The sequence below is a fragment of the Topomyia yanbarensis genome, chromosome 3, assembly GCF_030247195.1.
Source record: "Topomyia yanbarensis strain Yona2022 chromosome 3, ASM3024719v1, whole genome shotgun sequence".
NCBI classification, from domain to species: domain Eukaryota; kingdom Metazoa; phylum Arthropoda; class Insecta; order Diptera; family Culicidae; genus Topomyia; species Topomyia yanbarensis.
Window position 1 is genome coordinate 103,460,950 of NC_080672.1, and position 16,437 is coordinate 103,477,386.

Consider the following 16,437-nt stretch of genomic DNA (forward strand, 5'->3'; position numbering starts at 1 on the left):
TTGTATTTCATTGCATTCAACTCCGTTGTTTCCAGCTGAGTCGAAATTGAGCCATTAATTATTTTAAAAGACTTCCGCCTGGCACTTGACTGGCCCATTCTCTGTTATTAAATTGAACACCTACTATCGTTTAAGCAATTGCACTTAAAGTCAATGCACTTCTAGATTGCCCTCCCAGCGACGACATTCCACAGTTTATTACGCTCATAAAAACGCGTTTAGATTACGATGTGAAAATTTCCCGAGCACCATTCCGTTATCCTGTGGGTTACTACTGTGTGTAAAGTCTAACGAGACGGAACGATAGTTAAATCCAAGGTTGCGGTCGGTGTTGAAAACATACTGTTAAAGATACGACTATCGCTGAAACTTACCTTTTAACGATGTCATTGTTCTCCTCGGACGCCCCGTTCCATTTATCGGTCTCGGCGTCCATTTCGTTCGTGACCATCTTCATCTCGAGTCCGGTTTTGGCAATTTTTTCCTGCTCCTCGGAGTCTAGCTGCGTTGGTTTCAGAGGTTTCGATGTAGTTCCATGTTTCTGGCGAAAAAAAAAATTAAACATTTATGTGAAGCTTCATTTTAAAGTTAGTTTCAGCAAATAAATTGAAAATGCATGAAAATTAATTGAAATGCTACACTGAACAAATGAGTAACGAAACGAACGGCCGAAATGCGACCTTGTTCACAGTAGCGCATGAATTGAAAAGAGTTTCATTTTGAAGCATACCCGAAAATTTCGCAGATCCAATTCAAGTCCTATTAGTAATAGAACGACTTACCCCAGGTCTCGGAAGACTTAGATATTCGGTGGTTTTGTCGGCTTTCGTCGATGTCTGGGCCAGATCGATGACCTCCTTGGTGATGGCGGTCACATCCGTCGACAGCCACTGCCACATATCGACAAACACTTCGAGATTTTCTTTGGCCATCTTGCTCTGTGGGTGCGTCATCAGGGCACGGGTCGCTGTAATGACCTGAGGTCCGTAGATCCGTACGTTGATCTCGGTGAATTTGGCTTGCACCTGAAGAGTCTCCGTTAGGGCTATTTGCCGTAGTAGTTTGCACACCTGGGAAAAATAAGCAAAGCAATTTAAGGATAAAGTTATCAGCTGACTCTAGACCCCCTGTTTCGTACCTCAAGGACATGATCGATATGCTCGTGAAACCGATCGGCGCACTCCTGCAACCGGTCGATCTCCTGATTTAAGGCAATATTCCTGAGCGAATTGGCAATGTCAATGCCGGACTTGATGATGTGCGACAGCTCCGCCGACTGATCCTGCGCCGTCAGCGTCAGCTGCGTGGTCAGGTCGTGCGCCGCGTTCAGTACGCTTTCGACGACACTTTCGATGTCGAAAGTCGAGTTCGGATACTGCTCCATACTGACGGCAATTCGCATCAGCTGGTTCAGTTCCAACTTGGCCCGATCGCATAGGAGCAGAATGTTCTCCCGATGGTCGTGGCTGGTGTACGCCGAGTCGGTAAAGTCTTGAGTTTTTTCACAAACCTTGTCCAGCGCGGCTAGCAACTGCTCCCGGGTATCGGTGGAAAATATTGAGATCCCTAACTGTAAGCATAAGAAAAATAAATTTAGACTCGAACCAACCAATCCGAAGCCCCCGTAACTCACTTCAGCTTTATTGTCATATTTGGGGAACTCCCGTTCCCTAGTACTATACTCTCTGGAATGACCAATGGAATTTCTGTCCCGATCGCGCTCGCTATTCCGTCGTGTCAGCTCCCGCCGGTACTCGATGCCGGTTTCTTTGTCGCGCAGCGCGGTGGGTGAGACACAATCTTTGGAGCTCACGCTGGACGGTGGCCCCACGGCAGCCATCATGGAAGAACTGGTTTTGCTGCCCGAACTGCGCCGATCGTAGTCCGGTCGAGACATCTCGATAAGACGAATAAAGTGACGCAGGCAGGTGAATGCCGTCGCCCGTTCCGAGTCCCACTCGGGAACCTACGATAAACAGAAGTTGATGCATAGTTAAAAATTCATTTGAAAGTAATCATCTGTCCAAGGAGAAATTTACCTGTCTCAGTGCATTCCGCTCGCTGGCGGTTTCCAGTATACCGTCCTTCACTACGTAATGAATAAGGTCCATCGCTCGGCGCATCTGACAGAACACGGTATCTCGGTTTTCTTTGGAGTGGGCACATTCTGGGTGCCGCATGCATGTCTGGAAGAGGCATATCTCAGTAGAATTCAGTGAAGAAATGTCTGTTTGCAAATTTTTCAACGTATTTTCTCGCAATTCGAATTGAAAAATACAGTCCGCAAAGCATATGTATTTGTATTTACTATTTATATCCTACATAAACAGGCCAAAAAGCAAATTATTTTTTGAAAACTCAATTGGTCTACAGCGGAGTAGATTTCTAGTCCCACTAGGAGTGTGCTCCATATTTGAATCAAATTTGAATCCATGCTTCCAACAGTATGTTGCTTTTTCCTACACATGGGCAACGATCGAAAATTGGTCAACTTCAACTGGACTCATTTTTCATCGTTCATTAAAAACATGCATACTCCTCATTTTAGGGATGTATGTGTCATAATGCCTATTGTTTGATTTTGACTTCTACTCTTCAATTGTGGCTTTGTATCAAGAGGAGCAATGGAGCAAAATTTTGCTCGCGCATCACGAAAATCCGAGAGAATATGTCCAAATCAACTGTCACTAAAGTTATAAGTGTTCGAAAAATGTTTATCGAAAGCCAATAGACTGGACCGGAGGTCGCAGAAACAACACAAAGACTGGCTAGCTGTTTCAAGCGGAACCTCGAGCTCTCCGTCCGTGATGTCGTGCCGTTTATAATTGAAAGATGTACTACCATTACTACTTAGTTGAAAGTCCAGATTACTATTTCCTTGCAATAAAGAATTTTCCGATAAATGTCACGAAAGTCAGTCCGGCGACTCCGGTACAGCAGGGCGTCCTGTTCACTAGTACCTCGACGACCCAAGCCTGGTGGTGTTCCATCGCAGTCTACTCAGTCTTGTTCCAGGCAGAAAAATTTCTGGAAAAATTCCTCGCGAAATTCCGTACGAAATTCCGTGGAAATCTCCGTGCGAAATTTCGTGCGAAGTTTCTTGCGAAATTCCGTGCGAAATTTGTACGTAATTTCGTACCTAATTCCGCACAAAATACCGCGCGAAATTTCGCACGAAATTCCGTACGAAATTCCGTGCGAAATTCCATGCGAAATTCCGTGCAAAATTCCATGCGAAATTCTGTGCGAAATCCTTACAAAATTCCGTGCGAAATTCTGCGCGAAATTCCTTGAGAAATTCCGCGCGGAATTCCGTGCGAAATTCCGTGCGAACTTCCGTGCGAAATTCCGCGCGAAATTCCGTGCGAAGTTCCGTGCGAAATTTCGCGCGAAATGTCGTGCGAAATTCCGTACGAAATTCTGTGCGAAATTCAGCGCGAACTTCCCTGAGAAATTGCTTGCGAAATTACTCGCGAAATTCCTTACAAAATACCGTGCGAAATTCCGTGCGAGATTCTGCGCGAAATTCCTTGAGAAAGTCCGCGCGAAATTCCGTGCGAAATTTCGTGCGAAATTCTGTGCGAAATTACGCACAAATTTCCGCGCGAAATTCCTTGAGAAATTACGTGCGCATTGAATTTCGCACGGAATTTCGCTCGGAATTTCGCACGAAATGTCGCACATAATCTCGCACGGAATTTCGCACGAAATTTCGCGCTAAATTTCGCACGGAATTTTGTGTGAAATTTCAGCGCGAGCTTCCCGAATTGCTTGCGAAATTACTCGCGAAATTCCTTACAAAATTCCGAGCGAAATTCCATGCGAAATTTCGAGCAAAATTCCGCGTGAGCCTCAATGCGAAATTGCGTGCGAGATTCCGTGCGAGTTTCCATGTGAAATTCCGTGAAAAATTCAGCGCGGAATTCCATGCGAAATTCCATACGAAATTCCGTGCGAAATTCCGTGAGAGATTCCGTGCAAAATTACGTGCGAAATTCTGTGCGAAATTCCGTGCAAAATTCCGTGCGAAATTCCGCGTGAATTTCCGCGCGAAATTCCGTGCGAAATTCCGTGCGAAATTTCGTGCGAAATTCCGTGCGAAATTCCGTGCGAAATTCCTTGCGAAATTCTGTGCGAAATTCCGTACGAAGTTCCATGCGAAATTCCGTGCAAAATTCCGTGAGAGATTCCGTGCTTTTGAATTTTTTCCTTGCGAGATTCCGTGCGAAATTTCGTGCGAGATTCCGTGCGAAATTCCGCGCGAGATTCCGTGCGAAATTCCGCGCGAAATTCCATGCGAAATTCCGCGCGACATTTCGTGCGAAATTGCGCAAGATATTCCGAGCGAAATTCCGTGCGAAATTTCACACAAAATTCCATACGAAATTTCCGAAATTTCGCACGAAATTCCGTGCGAAATTCCGCGCGAGATTCCGTGCGAAATTCCGTGCGAGATTCCGTGCGAAATTCCGTGCGAAATTCCTTGCGAAATTTCGTGCGAAATTCCACGCGAAATTCCGTGCGAGATTCCGTGCGAAATTCCGTGCGAAATTCCGTGCGAAATTTAGAGTACTGCGATGAATGTAAAAAGATGAACATTTTTCCAAAATGTGACCACAATTACTTGGATTTGTAGTGCTAGGTCATTCAAAGTATCTTTGGGTAATTCGGCCACCACCATCGGCTGCGGAATACCCGGCGGAAGTATCCAAATTCGAGTTTGGTGTACAATTCAAATGTGGAATAAATAAATTTGACTTTGTGAAAATTTTCCCGGTAAATGATTCTTTTATTTCCCAAATTCCTGGGAGATAAAAGCTATCGGGAAATGATAGTTTTAGTGCAGGACTTTGCCATAAAATAACTCATCAAAACAAAATTAAATGCCCCAAGACCCCTAACATCATGAAGCTCAAGACTAGCATTCAACCTTCCTATAACCAATTTGCTGCAAAACTTTTCAACTAAACTATGTTCATAAAAACAACATAACACGATAGTTATCGCATTGCGTTCATCACTCACCTTGGATGACGTCAGCAGCATCATCGTTGATCGTTCCAGCACCTGACGTGCCGAGGACATCTGTGCTCTCCGCCGTTCGTCCTTCAAATCGTTCTGTCGGTTACCTGCAGTTTGAGTGAGAGGAAAATCCGGTTATAAACGAGAACACATTAAATGCGGAAAGCTCGGCTGGAGAATTGGTTTCGTGTTTCCGACACACACACATACAGACACACACACATATATTGCACCGGCAAACAGCCGATCAATTTAATTAACCCCATTAAATCTTCCACATCCGTCTGAATTTATGGGCAAGCAATTATAATCGCGTCAGTATACGGCTAATGTCCACCGGCTCCAGCAGTGTGCATCATCTCAGCCGAACTCGAGAGCTCCCACCAACTGCTGGCTTGTCACATATCCTGCCGAGCCGATGCGATGGAAGTGAATGTGCATTCAGGCATAACCGCAACCATCAACGCCATAACCATTGTCATCGTTTCGTCCGGAAAACGGCGACCAGCGAACGTTGACGCACATGCGGATTTTTTCGAGTTCTGGTCAGGCAAAATTGTGTGCGGTTTTTCGGGAGATATTGAGTTTGGTGTATTTCTGTTAACAGGACCTCAAAAGAAGTCTAAAACAAAATATTAATATACGATTACAAGTAGAGGAAATTTAGGGAAGGAGCCCAAAGATTTCAACTGGGGGGATAACAGTGATAGGTAAATACGGGGACTTTACAGTACTGCAAATACATATGTACCGGTAATTCACATGAAAATTAAAAAGGTTTAATCCTACTGATCTCACTTCGATTTAACCATCAATGTTTAAATTGTTTCTTGTTGTAATCAATAATAATAAGCCCCACAACATGTTTTAAAGTTACTCTCTATGCTAGATTTGATAGTATTTAAGTACTTAAAGTTTGGTCAACACCATTCAACATTCCCTTATCCATGATTCCTTTTCTTTTCATTGTTTAACTTTGATGCGTCGAACAACTGTCACACATACCGAATGATTACCAAAACAAATTTTTGGCCAGTTAATAGGTCCAAGTGCCCTCAAGTGCGGCGATTGCTGTTATAGTTATCAGCAGTCGTAAATCCTCTCTTCTGTCGGTGCTTAATCGTAACAACCGACGCCATACCATGCCAAGTATGGTGTAACTAAGCGTCATCTGGGGATACATCAACGGTTTCGACGGTAGGAGGATGAGTCTTGGTGAGAGCTTTTCCCACCATAAAATTGTTATTTTGTCTTGCGATATTTCAACTTCCATGAATCCGCTATAGTAGAGGGAGTGCCGTATGTGTCTTGAGAAAATTGACAAAGCTGAACAATGTTTGGGTAGTTTGAAGCATAATTTTGACACACCGACGATATGATCATCCATAATACATTAATATCTTTTTGTGTTTTTCACGCCTTTTGATGTGGAAAGCTTCGATCGTTGTTTTTTACGGTAAGTTGCTTTTCATTATACCGACCAATTAATGGGCTACATCACTGTAGAGCATATAATAAAATGAATCAACATTGTTTAAATTTGGTTTTAGAATATTAATTGTGAAGTACAAAGAATAATTCTTTGAAGCAATTTCATGACAGTATGGAAGCTGTGCCGAATTTTCCAGTCCATACTTAATTTTTCGAAGAGATCTACGGCCAAGAATCGTGTATTTAGTGTTTATGTTTAACTCCTGTACCATATCTAGTTCTAAGCATGAAGCTAGCGTTAGCATTAGTGTAGACAGCCCTCACAACTAATGTCTTTGCCAACTGGCTGCAATCGCCAAGGCCGTCGAGAGCCGCGTCGGACCCAAAGGCTAGTATTACTAACGGGCCGTTCTAAACCTACTTATTTGAATATTGATTAGAGGAACTGTATACATTCAACTGTTCAAATCAAACTATGTTAGACAGGTCGTTGAGAGTTGAAATATCGCATCAAGTACACGTTGCAATGGCGGAGCTTCGAAAACAATGTATCAGCCACGGTGATTGCTGGACCAACCAATCCTAAGGTGTATGCTCTCGATAAAACAACACAGACGTGGAATTCTTGCTTAACAGTATCTACGGCGGCTGGGTATTTTGCGCTTTCGATCAACTTGTTGAATGGTAACAGTTTGGAGCTGGTGGTGGGTTTTATTTGCGAATTCATCCATTGATTTGCAGTTCTTGGTGGGTGAATCACGCTCCAGTTGCTGCATATATGGCTCAGAAAATGACATTCGGCGATGGCTTCGGATTCACTGAAGTTGACTAGCGGATCACGGGTGAGTGGCAAACGAACGAGATACCGACCGGACGAATCGCGAGTGGTGGTAGTAGCGTAAAGTTTTTAACACTATTTTTTTCTACGGAATACTCAACAGCATCTAGCCCCCAGAGTTCCTGCAACGCTTGTTTTGAGTTTCGATCGACAGTGGTCAGATGGCAGATGTGAGGAACGGTGGGATGATCGATGGATATCTTCCCGGAAACAGTCCACCCAAGTACCGTTTTATTAGCAAAGGAAACTCAAGCTTCGTGGAGTACGGTGTCGACTTCGATTTGATCCTAGCAGTTAATTGGCGCTTGATCTGCTTGGTGGATTCACCTATACCACCTACTGCGATATCCACCATGGTGCGTCGAAGATTCAGGGAATTTGCAAGCTTGTTGGTGATTAAGTTGCACATGGATCCTGAATCTAGCAGTGCACGTACGGGTATTTCCTTGCCGTTCTGATCTACGACGAGGAGGCAAACCATTTCCAGTAAAACTGTGCTGTGCTCAGCCTGGACCGACAGGCTCTCTTGGCTGTTCGGATTCACCGAGCTGGAAGGGCCAGCGATGGCGGACGTCGAGGGAATAGGCTGGCTTGCTGCCACGACAAGAGTAGATTGCATGTTCGACGGTGCAGGCTCGTGCAGCAGAGAGTGGTATTTTTCATGGCAGTTACGGCAGGAGAACACGGAGGTACAGTTCCTGGCTTGGTGTTCAGTACGGAAGCAATTCCAGCATAGGCATTTCTGGGAAACCAGCTCACGACGCTGGCATATGGACATCTCGGAAAATGCTGGATATTCGAAGAGGCGGACAGGCGAGACACGGCAGATCGCTGGAGCTCGATTCAACGGTGGCTGTCTTGTATGACACCTTGACCGGCTTCGGGGTTGGAATCGAACCGGCCACCACTGGTTGTTGTGACCGATATCGCAAATCGGTTATAACGGACGTTAGCATACGGGCACGTTGGTAAAGCAATTTGATCAGCATATCGTAGGTTACGTCGTCGTTGTTGCTGGTTTTCTCCTCCCAATCACGTTGCGTAGTAGGATCCAGCTTGTAACAAAGAAGGTTGACCAACGGTGTGTCCCAATAATGGACTGGTTCGCCTAACTTTGCCAAAGCCCTCACATACCGGTGGAAATCGTCAGCCAAAGCGTGAATTTCATGGGGACTTTCTTGATTGACCGGTGGGAGGTCATACAGAGCTCCGAAGAGCTGACGCTTCAGGAACCGCTTGTTGTCGTACCGCTTTAGCAATGCTTCCCAAGTCGATGCGTAGCTGTCCGCTTCAATGTCTACGGACTCGAATGGTTTCGGGGCTTCTCCAGGTACTGCTTCGCAACCGTCGGAATATCTGCATTGCTGAGGATCGTCGACGTATACGTGTCACGGAATGCGAGCCAACGCGGAAAATCCCCGTTAAACTTGGGAAGATCGATCTTGGGTAAGCGTAGATAGAACGAGGACGAAATGTGAGCAGGTGCCGTTATTGTGCTGTTCAGCATGATTGTGTTCTGGTCCGCAGCACGATTGGACAGCAGAAATCCTTTGACCGTACGATAACGCGTCTCGAAATCCATTCTCTCTTCCAGGTGGGTATCCATCATCTCCGGCTTATCGTACAACTCGATCTGTCCTTGTACCTCCAGGAACTCCTTTTAGATCCGGTTCAGTGAATCACGGTAAATTGGAATCTGGCAGGCATCCCGATCGCAATCGAAATTCTCCGCAAATTTTTCCACTGCCTTCTACACTACAAAGATTCCCTTTCGCTGGATCACGTACTCTGACAGTTTCTTTTCTGTCTTGGTTGCCATTATTACCTCACTTCCCGAGCAAACGGAAAACCCATAATACCCCCATGCTCATGGGGCTTGACATGGGGGTTTGAAATGGGTTCAACCCATGAAAACACCATTACCATGGTCCGGTAGATCCCATATAAAAAACCATATGTTGGTGTATTTATGGGTTATTGAGACCATTTTATGGTGTCTTGATGGTTGGGAATTTCGACACGGACCATGTTTAAGGTCTTTTCAAGGGGCTGTGTGGTGTTTGAACCCATGAGTATTTGCTCGGGTTCACTGATCTTCACTACCACCACTTTAAATATCAGAAACGGAAAAACGGTACAAATCGAAAAATCGGACTCCTTCCCGGCGCGGGTACCGTACCTACACGACACGCAATTGAAAAATGACAGTCGAACGAAGAAATCCTTCTCGTCGCGGTATGTCACTTTTACGCGAAATGACCGAGAATGGCACGTAAATCGAACGAAATTGTCCTTCCCGACGCGAGTGTACCAATCTACGCGAATTTGCCACTCACTTAGCAAAAAACATGCAAATTTTTTCGAAAACAGAATTTTTCCAAAAATTTCTGTTCCGACTTGGCGTTAATCAGCTGTTATGGTAAATATTCGCACTGAATTGCACCGATGGACGTTAGCGTCGAAAATGGCCTAATTGGCAGGCACGTTCGGGGGGCTGGGACGGGCAGTGTCTGTACCGTAGCGTAGCGTCAGCAGCAATTTGCAATGGTGTACTCACCGCACTGATCCTTCCTGGTTGGAGTTTCCTCCGATCCGGCTCGAAGGACCAAATGTTTGGGACTTACTTGGGGTTCCGTTTCGGAGGTTTTTCTTCCTTCTCCTTGAGAGACGGCCCAAGATGATCGTTGGTGATCATTGATTCCTCACTGTACTTATTGGTGTATTGGGGGGGAATTTCACAACTCCAATCTTTTACTAACAAATTTCTCACTCGCGACGATAGACTATTGGCGGAGGTACGTACGCACTGTACTTGATGTATCGTGGTATAGCTGTCAACTGCCTTTGTCAGCTGATTTTGCGTATTCTGTCTCCCACCATCTAGTGGATAGCGATCGCTTTCTGTGTGTTGGTGTGCTGCTTGATCGCTGGTCGGTATCGTTTAATAGGGTGGTGCACTTTTCTGTTTGGCGCTTTCGTTTGGCAGATTTAGTTTAGCTTTTTTGTTGTTTATATTCATAGGATTTACTTTGTTTGTTGATAGTGGGTATTTATTTATTTCAATTAGGCTTAGGTTAGTTTTAATTTAGATTTAGTTAATTCATTAGGGTTTCTCGGTAAGTTCAAACATCAACACCCCCCATGTCACAAATTGTCGCAAATTTATTTATCCCCCGTTTTTTTTTCTTCAGTGAAAACACGTTACGTAACGTTCTAGCTTACTCCCCCTCCTCCATTTGTCACAATATGTCACAAATTGTCGAACCCCCTCCCCCCAAACGCGTTACGTAATTTATGAATGGTCTCTTTAACGCACTATAAAAATACAAAAATACAAAGATTATGCATTTCAATTAACGGTTATTTTAGGTCAGTCTACCTTCTCATCTCGCACAGAATTGAAGGTAAATATCGTTCCGCTATAGACACACGGCAGAAACTAGCCTCACTGCAAACGAATTGGTTCATTAAGTCATGTGCTGTTTTTGATTTTTTCCGATGCAGTTGACATTAAAGATACGTAATCGAACTTTATTTTCACTTTTTTCTACGCAAAATAGCAATAAAAATATTTAAAAAAAAAATAAATTTTCTTTGAACTACTTTGATCCCTATCCTTTTACTGTGATAACTGTCAAAAATGCTAACCCATGTGGTTAAATTCACTGTCATGAAAGACCGGTAGTGTCAAATGAAGACGTGTTTACATTTTTTCAGAACATCAATTTAAAATCATTCTCAGGTTTTAAAGGTTGGGCATAGTTATATTTAGATAGATCAGTTCTTTCAGTTTATGAAATAAAAGAAAATTTTTATTCTTCGTTTAACGACCCAATTGTGTTGCTATTTATTTTTGCAAATGTCTTGCAAGACCAGCTACTCGAGAAGTACTACAATTGCCAGAAGTGCAAATAGTGTGCGCGTACACGATTTCTCTTCGCACGCTCCTGAAATGGTGATTACAAATTTTTAGTCAAGATTCGGAGAAGTGGATTTCATAACTTCGAGGAACAATTTCCGGGGTCTCTTTGGCTCTTTTTCTATGGGAAGAATGCTTGCAAAAAATTAAATGGTTATGTTTGAATGAATGCAATTCCTTCAAGCATGTAGTTTTTTCGTGCAGGAGGCGTTTTCATCGTTTAAGAATTTAATAAGGTTAGGGATCACAAAAAAATACAATTGCTATTTTTATTGCTATTCTATGAGTACCAGATTTATAATTTTACTCTTAGGTAAAAATGCGGCCCCCATATAGGACCCGGTCCCTTATACCATCAGTTCAGATCGAAATGGTGAGTTAAACGAAAGCAATTATGTGAAAAAATACCTTCAGAGGCAGAATTCGAACTTGCAACCCTTGGGACTCTTTTGTTTTGTTAGGGTGTTATTGACACACTCAGTGGAAACTACGAAGGAGCGATTTTTCTTATACCAGATGCAAATTTTATTAATATCAACACAAAATTGTTTATTAAAATAACGAAGTAATACAAAATAAAATACTACGTTGTTAGAAGTAAACAAAATTCTACGTCATTGGAGAAACTAATTTTCAATATATTGTGAAAGTTTTCAAACGATCAAATACTTGTTTGTTAAAGTTTTGAGTATGCTTGGGGTATACCAAAAAGTTTAAAATTTGAACATTTGGACGAAAATAAAGTGCTTAAATAAGTTTTGCGTTGAATGATAAAAAAGCGAGTAAACAAAAAAAATCCTCAATTCAAATGAAACAAACTCCAACAGTTTGCTCAACTGAATCATGAATTTGGCAGTATCGATTTACCGAAACAAATAACATTCAACTTAGTTTACATAATTCATTTTATTTCATGACGCATATTGTAACGGTCGCAAAAATCATTCCAGGCACTGTCTAAACTGGGCTAACATGTTTGGTTTCGAATCGCGGCTAGTAAGTGTGGTTTATTTTATGACAGACGGAAGACATGCAATATTCGTATCTCCATTATGGATAAGGGAATATTAATTTTTTGTGTGGATGAAACAAGATGATGGGTATTTGTAGAGCAGCAGTTGAGTAGCTTCCAGCTATGTAAGTAGCTTTGATAATTACTTTACACACAAAGTATAAATTGCTGAGTAACCAACACAGTATACACGGTTAATTATTAAAGCCAAACTACCAAGCACTTGTTTGCATAGCTCTTTTGTTTCGCGTAACAACATGAAACACTTTGTTGAGTGTGAGCATGTTAGAGTCGTGATTCTCCGTGTACTATGAAGACAATGAAGTCAAAGTAAAACAACTCGGCAACAGGATAAATGGAAGAATTGTTTTCCACAGTGGTTTTTTGCCAATATTTCTAATTACGCTTAAATTGTTAAATTTGGATCAATGACGTTTTTGAATACATATTACAAGCTCTTTCATATGGTGTTGTGATTATAATGACTAGTATTTCTAGACTGAGAAATATTTATCATCTTTTTTACTAGTACATACATTAAGATTATGTCTTCAACAAAGTTGTAGAGCTAAATTTTGCCGAAAACTTTGCTGAAAACACACAGTGTCATCTTCAATCTCCTCCGCCGTTTACAATGCAGAGTACAGAATGTGAAATCAGTGCAGTCGATGCCAAGGCTTTGAGTATGACACATAACATATTCAGTTAGATTCCAAATGTATAATTAGTGGTGATAATTCGCACACAAAGGATGCAATTCCGACGAAAGAGACCACAGAATATTTCAAATACGCCAGTTGTGTTGGAAACCATAAATCGAGTTTCTGGGTTTGTTCTATTCGACAAAAAATTATAAATTCTCGTACAAAGCAACGAAAGCGGCGAATAAAAATTTACCTAGTACTCCAGGCACCATTCAACAAAACTTGTTCAAGCGTGGTCATCAAATTCAAAATAGAAACACAGCTTCTGTACCTCTACAAGGATCTTCTATCTCAAACACACCATCCTACAACGGTGTGTCTTCTTATGCTTCAGTGGTAAGCATCGTAGCAAACTACTCAAATTTCATCTCCACACGTTTTCTTTGCTCAAATCGATCTAGGTAAGGAATAAATTTTTTGTCAGCAATCAATGTTTCAATTGACGACTGCCATGCTAAAACTTCCCTTTTTTTAAAAACTGGGTGGAAGTTTGCAAACAAAATTGTAATGAATTTTAAATTTAATAATGATTTTAAATAATCATTTAAAATTTTTAAATTGGAATGCTCGTTCACTAAAACGAGCGAAAACCATTTTTCAACTTCTTGAAGGTCACATAAGGAAGGAAGAATCGCGATAGCGGTTAATAGCAGGATTACAAACATTACACCATGCTGATCGAGAGTTGGAGTATTGAAGTTGAAACCGATCTTGGTATCATTTTTATTGCTGCAGCATATTAGCTTTTTCAATGCACTGAGAAGCAAACCAATTTTTGGAAAGGTAACTTATAAAAACTTACAAGAAATCAGTCAAAATTCTTTTCACCGAGAGAATATGTTCGCAAATCGTTAAAAATTAGAATCGAACAAATGTTGGCAGCACCCTCTCCGATTTTAATGAAACTTTCTGTACATAAGAAGTTTGTCACAAAAAGCCATTTTGCTTACTTTGTTTTTTCCAAAAATGATCTAGACTGTCTTTTGAAGAGGGTCAAACTTTTTTAACATTTTTTTCAAATGACTATAGTCTAAAAATGACAAATCTTATAAAAAATGTTGTAGGAGTGATTTTCACAAAATTAGTGAAATTTTTGAATAAAAATATTGAAACAATTCTTCATCGACTCCTACACTGAAAAAAATCGATTTTCAAAAAAACCTTCTTTGATTTGGATGAAATTTAGTTCCAAGATAAGTAATTATGTTCCCTACCTACCGTCAAAAATTCAAGTTGGGCACTTTTAGGGAAAAAAGCTGGTTAAAAAAAACTTTTCCTTGTTCAAACTGATTTTTTTCAGTGCATTTTTATCGAAAACTGAACTAATGAAAGGTATAATCATCTCAGAATCCAATTTTCTATACATGCAAAAAGTATCAGTAACGAACTTAGTATACTCAGACTGCACTGAAACGAGGCCGAAGGGATTCGTTTCACGAAGATCTGGTACTAGAATACTTAGCGCACGACCAGACAACACGCTTAATATCGCGATAACCGCCACCACAAGCGCAAAGATCGCTCTCCACGACCTCAATACGCCGGAGATGGGCCTTGCCATCATCCATTCTCTTGGGCCAAGGTTTGTTGATAGCTTTGGGATTCCGTCCTCTGAGAAGAAATATTTAAAATCTTCTAATGTCTAAATATCCACCTTCTCATTACCCGGAATAGAGCACTGCAAACAAAATTCAAACTAAGGTAATCTGCTATAATTTTTCAGATAAAGTACTTAAACTCCCTTGTTTTCCCCAGGAAATGCAAAAAGTGCTTTCCATGCTCCATTAAACGGAGAGTCTACTGTAACTGTAACGATGTGGACATGGTCGTTGATATGTAAATATAAAACCATCAATTTTGTGGGGAAAGTGGGCAGAACAGCTTCTTTTATGATTGCACTCACCACTAATGTCATAATAATTAGCATAAATGCTATGCATAGCTGTCATCATATGACGAACGTTCTGTGTATTCCAATTACAGGATAAATTGTATACACAGCGTAGGCCCTGGCCACTACACGAAACATTGTTTCTCTGATGATTCGTCCGTTAATCCGTCGACGGACCGGTGCCAATAATTGAGTTTTTTAGCTTTCATCAAGTTTTTCATTTGTAGCGTCGCGTATATTGGGAAAAATTCGGGCGATCCGACGTTCAAAAATCTCTTTCGCGTATAATTCTAAGCAATTTCGTTTCGTCAGTCCTTTAATCGTAATGCATTGTGTAAAACCTTGGGGAAAATGTAGGGACTGAAATATAAGGACACTTGGGGTTTTTGATGTCCCATGTGGAAATTCCTGCTAGTTTCTAAGATTACCGAGACCAGGAACCACTTACTTCGGTTTTGTAACAGCACCCTTCAAGGGACACTCTCAGGCCTTTACGAGGAAGCTTAGGAGAGAAAACTGATTTTCCTCTTTCGGAAATTTTTAGGCACTTATAATGTTCCCACAATGGGACTCTCGCACTTTAGTGTACAAGGAAACGTAGAAATTAGTCGTTATCGGTAGCGTAGCGCTCTTTTGCATTATCGGAGTGTTCCTTAAAAGAATGTTTCATTTTGTCCCCACATAATTTATATGCATTTTCCACAGCATACCTTGTTTCTACAATAAGTTCATGCCTCGCGGCACAAAAAGGCGAACAGGTAGACTAGCCCCCCGAAAAGGTCGAAGTTTGGAAGAGCAGATTCGGCGAAAGGTTTGACATGAGGCTGTTGGAAAATAAGTTGTGTTCCTTTTCCTGAACGCAGTTGCTTGCGAACCAGAATTTTCACTGGCTGAAACAAAGGGTTCTTGAAGGAGCGAACCCCATACTTCACAATTAAGCCCTCTGTTAGTGACTACACCATCAATCTCAACTTCCCGGGCGGGTACATAGACAAGATAATTTTTCGTACACGGCCAAGTGGTATTTAGTTAGATCTCGCATATATCGATGATGTTAAATGGCTCATCTTTGCCCTCATTCAAGTTTGTTATGAATATATACCAAATTCGTTACTGATACTTTTTGCATGTATCAGGCAACTGGCAGTTGAGAAATTGGATTCTGAGAAGATTATGACTTTCATTGGTTTAGTTTTTCGATAAAAATACACTGAAAAAATATATTCAGTTTGGACAAGGAAAAGTTTTTTAATAGCTTTTTTCCTTAAAAGTGCCCAACTTGAATTTTTGACCATAGGTAGGGAACATAACTACCTATCTTAGAACAAAATTTCGTCCAAATCAAAGATGGGTATTTTTGTAAATCGACTTTAAATTTTTATGATCGATTTTTTTTTTCAGTGTAGAAGTCGATGAAGAATTTTTTCAATATTTTTATTCAAAAATTTGACTAATTTTATGAAAATCACTCCTACAACATTTTTTGCAGGATTTGTTATTTTTGGACTATAGCAATTTGAAAAAAATAGTTAAGTTCGACCCTTTTCAAAAGACAGTCTAGATCACTTTTGAAAAAACGAAGTATGCAAAGTGGCTTTTTGTGACAAAGTACTCTCATGT

General features: G+C 41.4%; 1 protein-coding gene across 6 annotated transcripts in view; it reads right to left on the minus strand.

Annotated features, from left to right (window-relative positions):
* Positions 1 to 16,437, minus strand: part of LOC131690553 (alpha-catulin) — a 504,668-nt gene that overhangs the window by 45,104 nt on the left and 443,127 nt on the right. For all 6 annotated transcript variants that reach the window (XM_058976422.1, XM_058976423.1, XM_058976420.1 and 3 more), the window contains 6 exons: positions 5,026 to 5,129; positions 2,040 to 2,186; positions 1,634 to 1,966; positions 1,139 to 1,570; positions 783 to 1,070; positions 375 to 541 (listed from right to left, as the gene is read on the minus strand). In XM_058976422.1, coding sequence (XP_058832405.1) covers positions 375 to 541; positions 783 to 1,070; positions 1,139 to 1,570; positions 1,634 to 1,966; positions 2,040 to 2,186; positions 5,026 to 5,129 — 1,471 coding nt within the window. The remainder of the gene's footprint in view (positions 1 to 374; positions 542 to 782; positions 1,071 to 1,138; positions 1,571 to 1,633; positions 1,967 to 2,039; positions 2,187 to 5,025; positions 5,130 to 16,437) is intronic.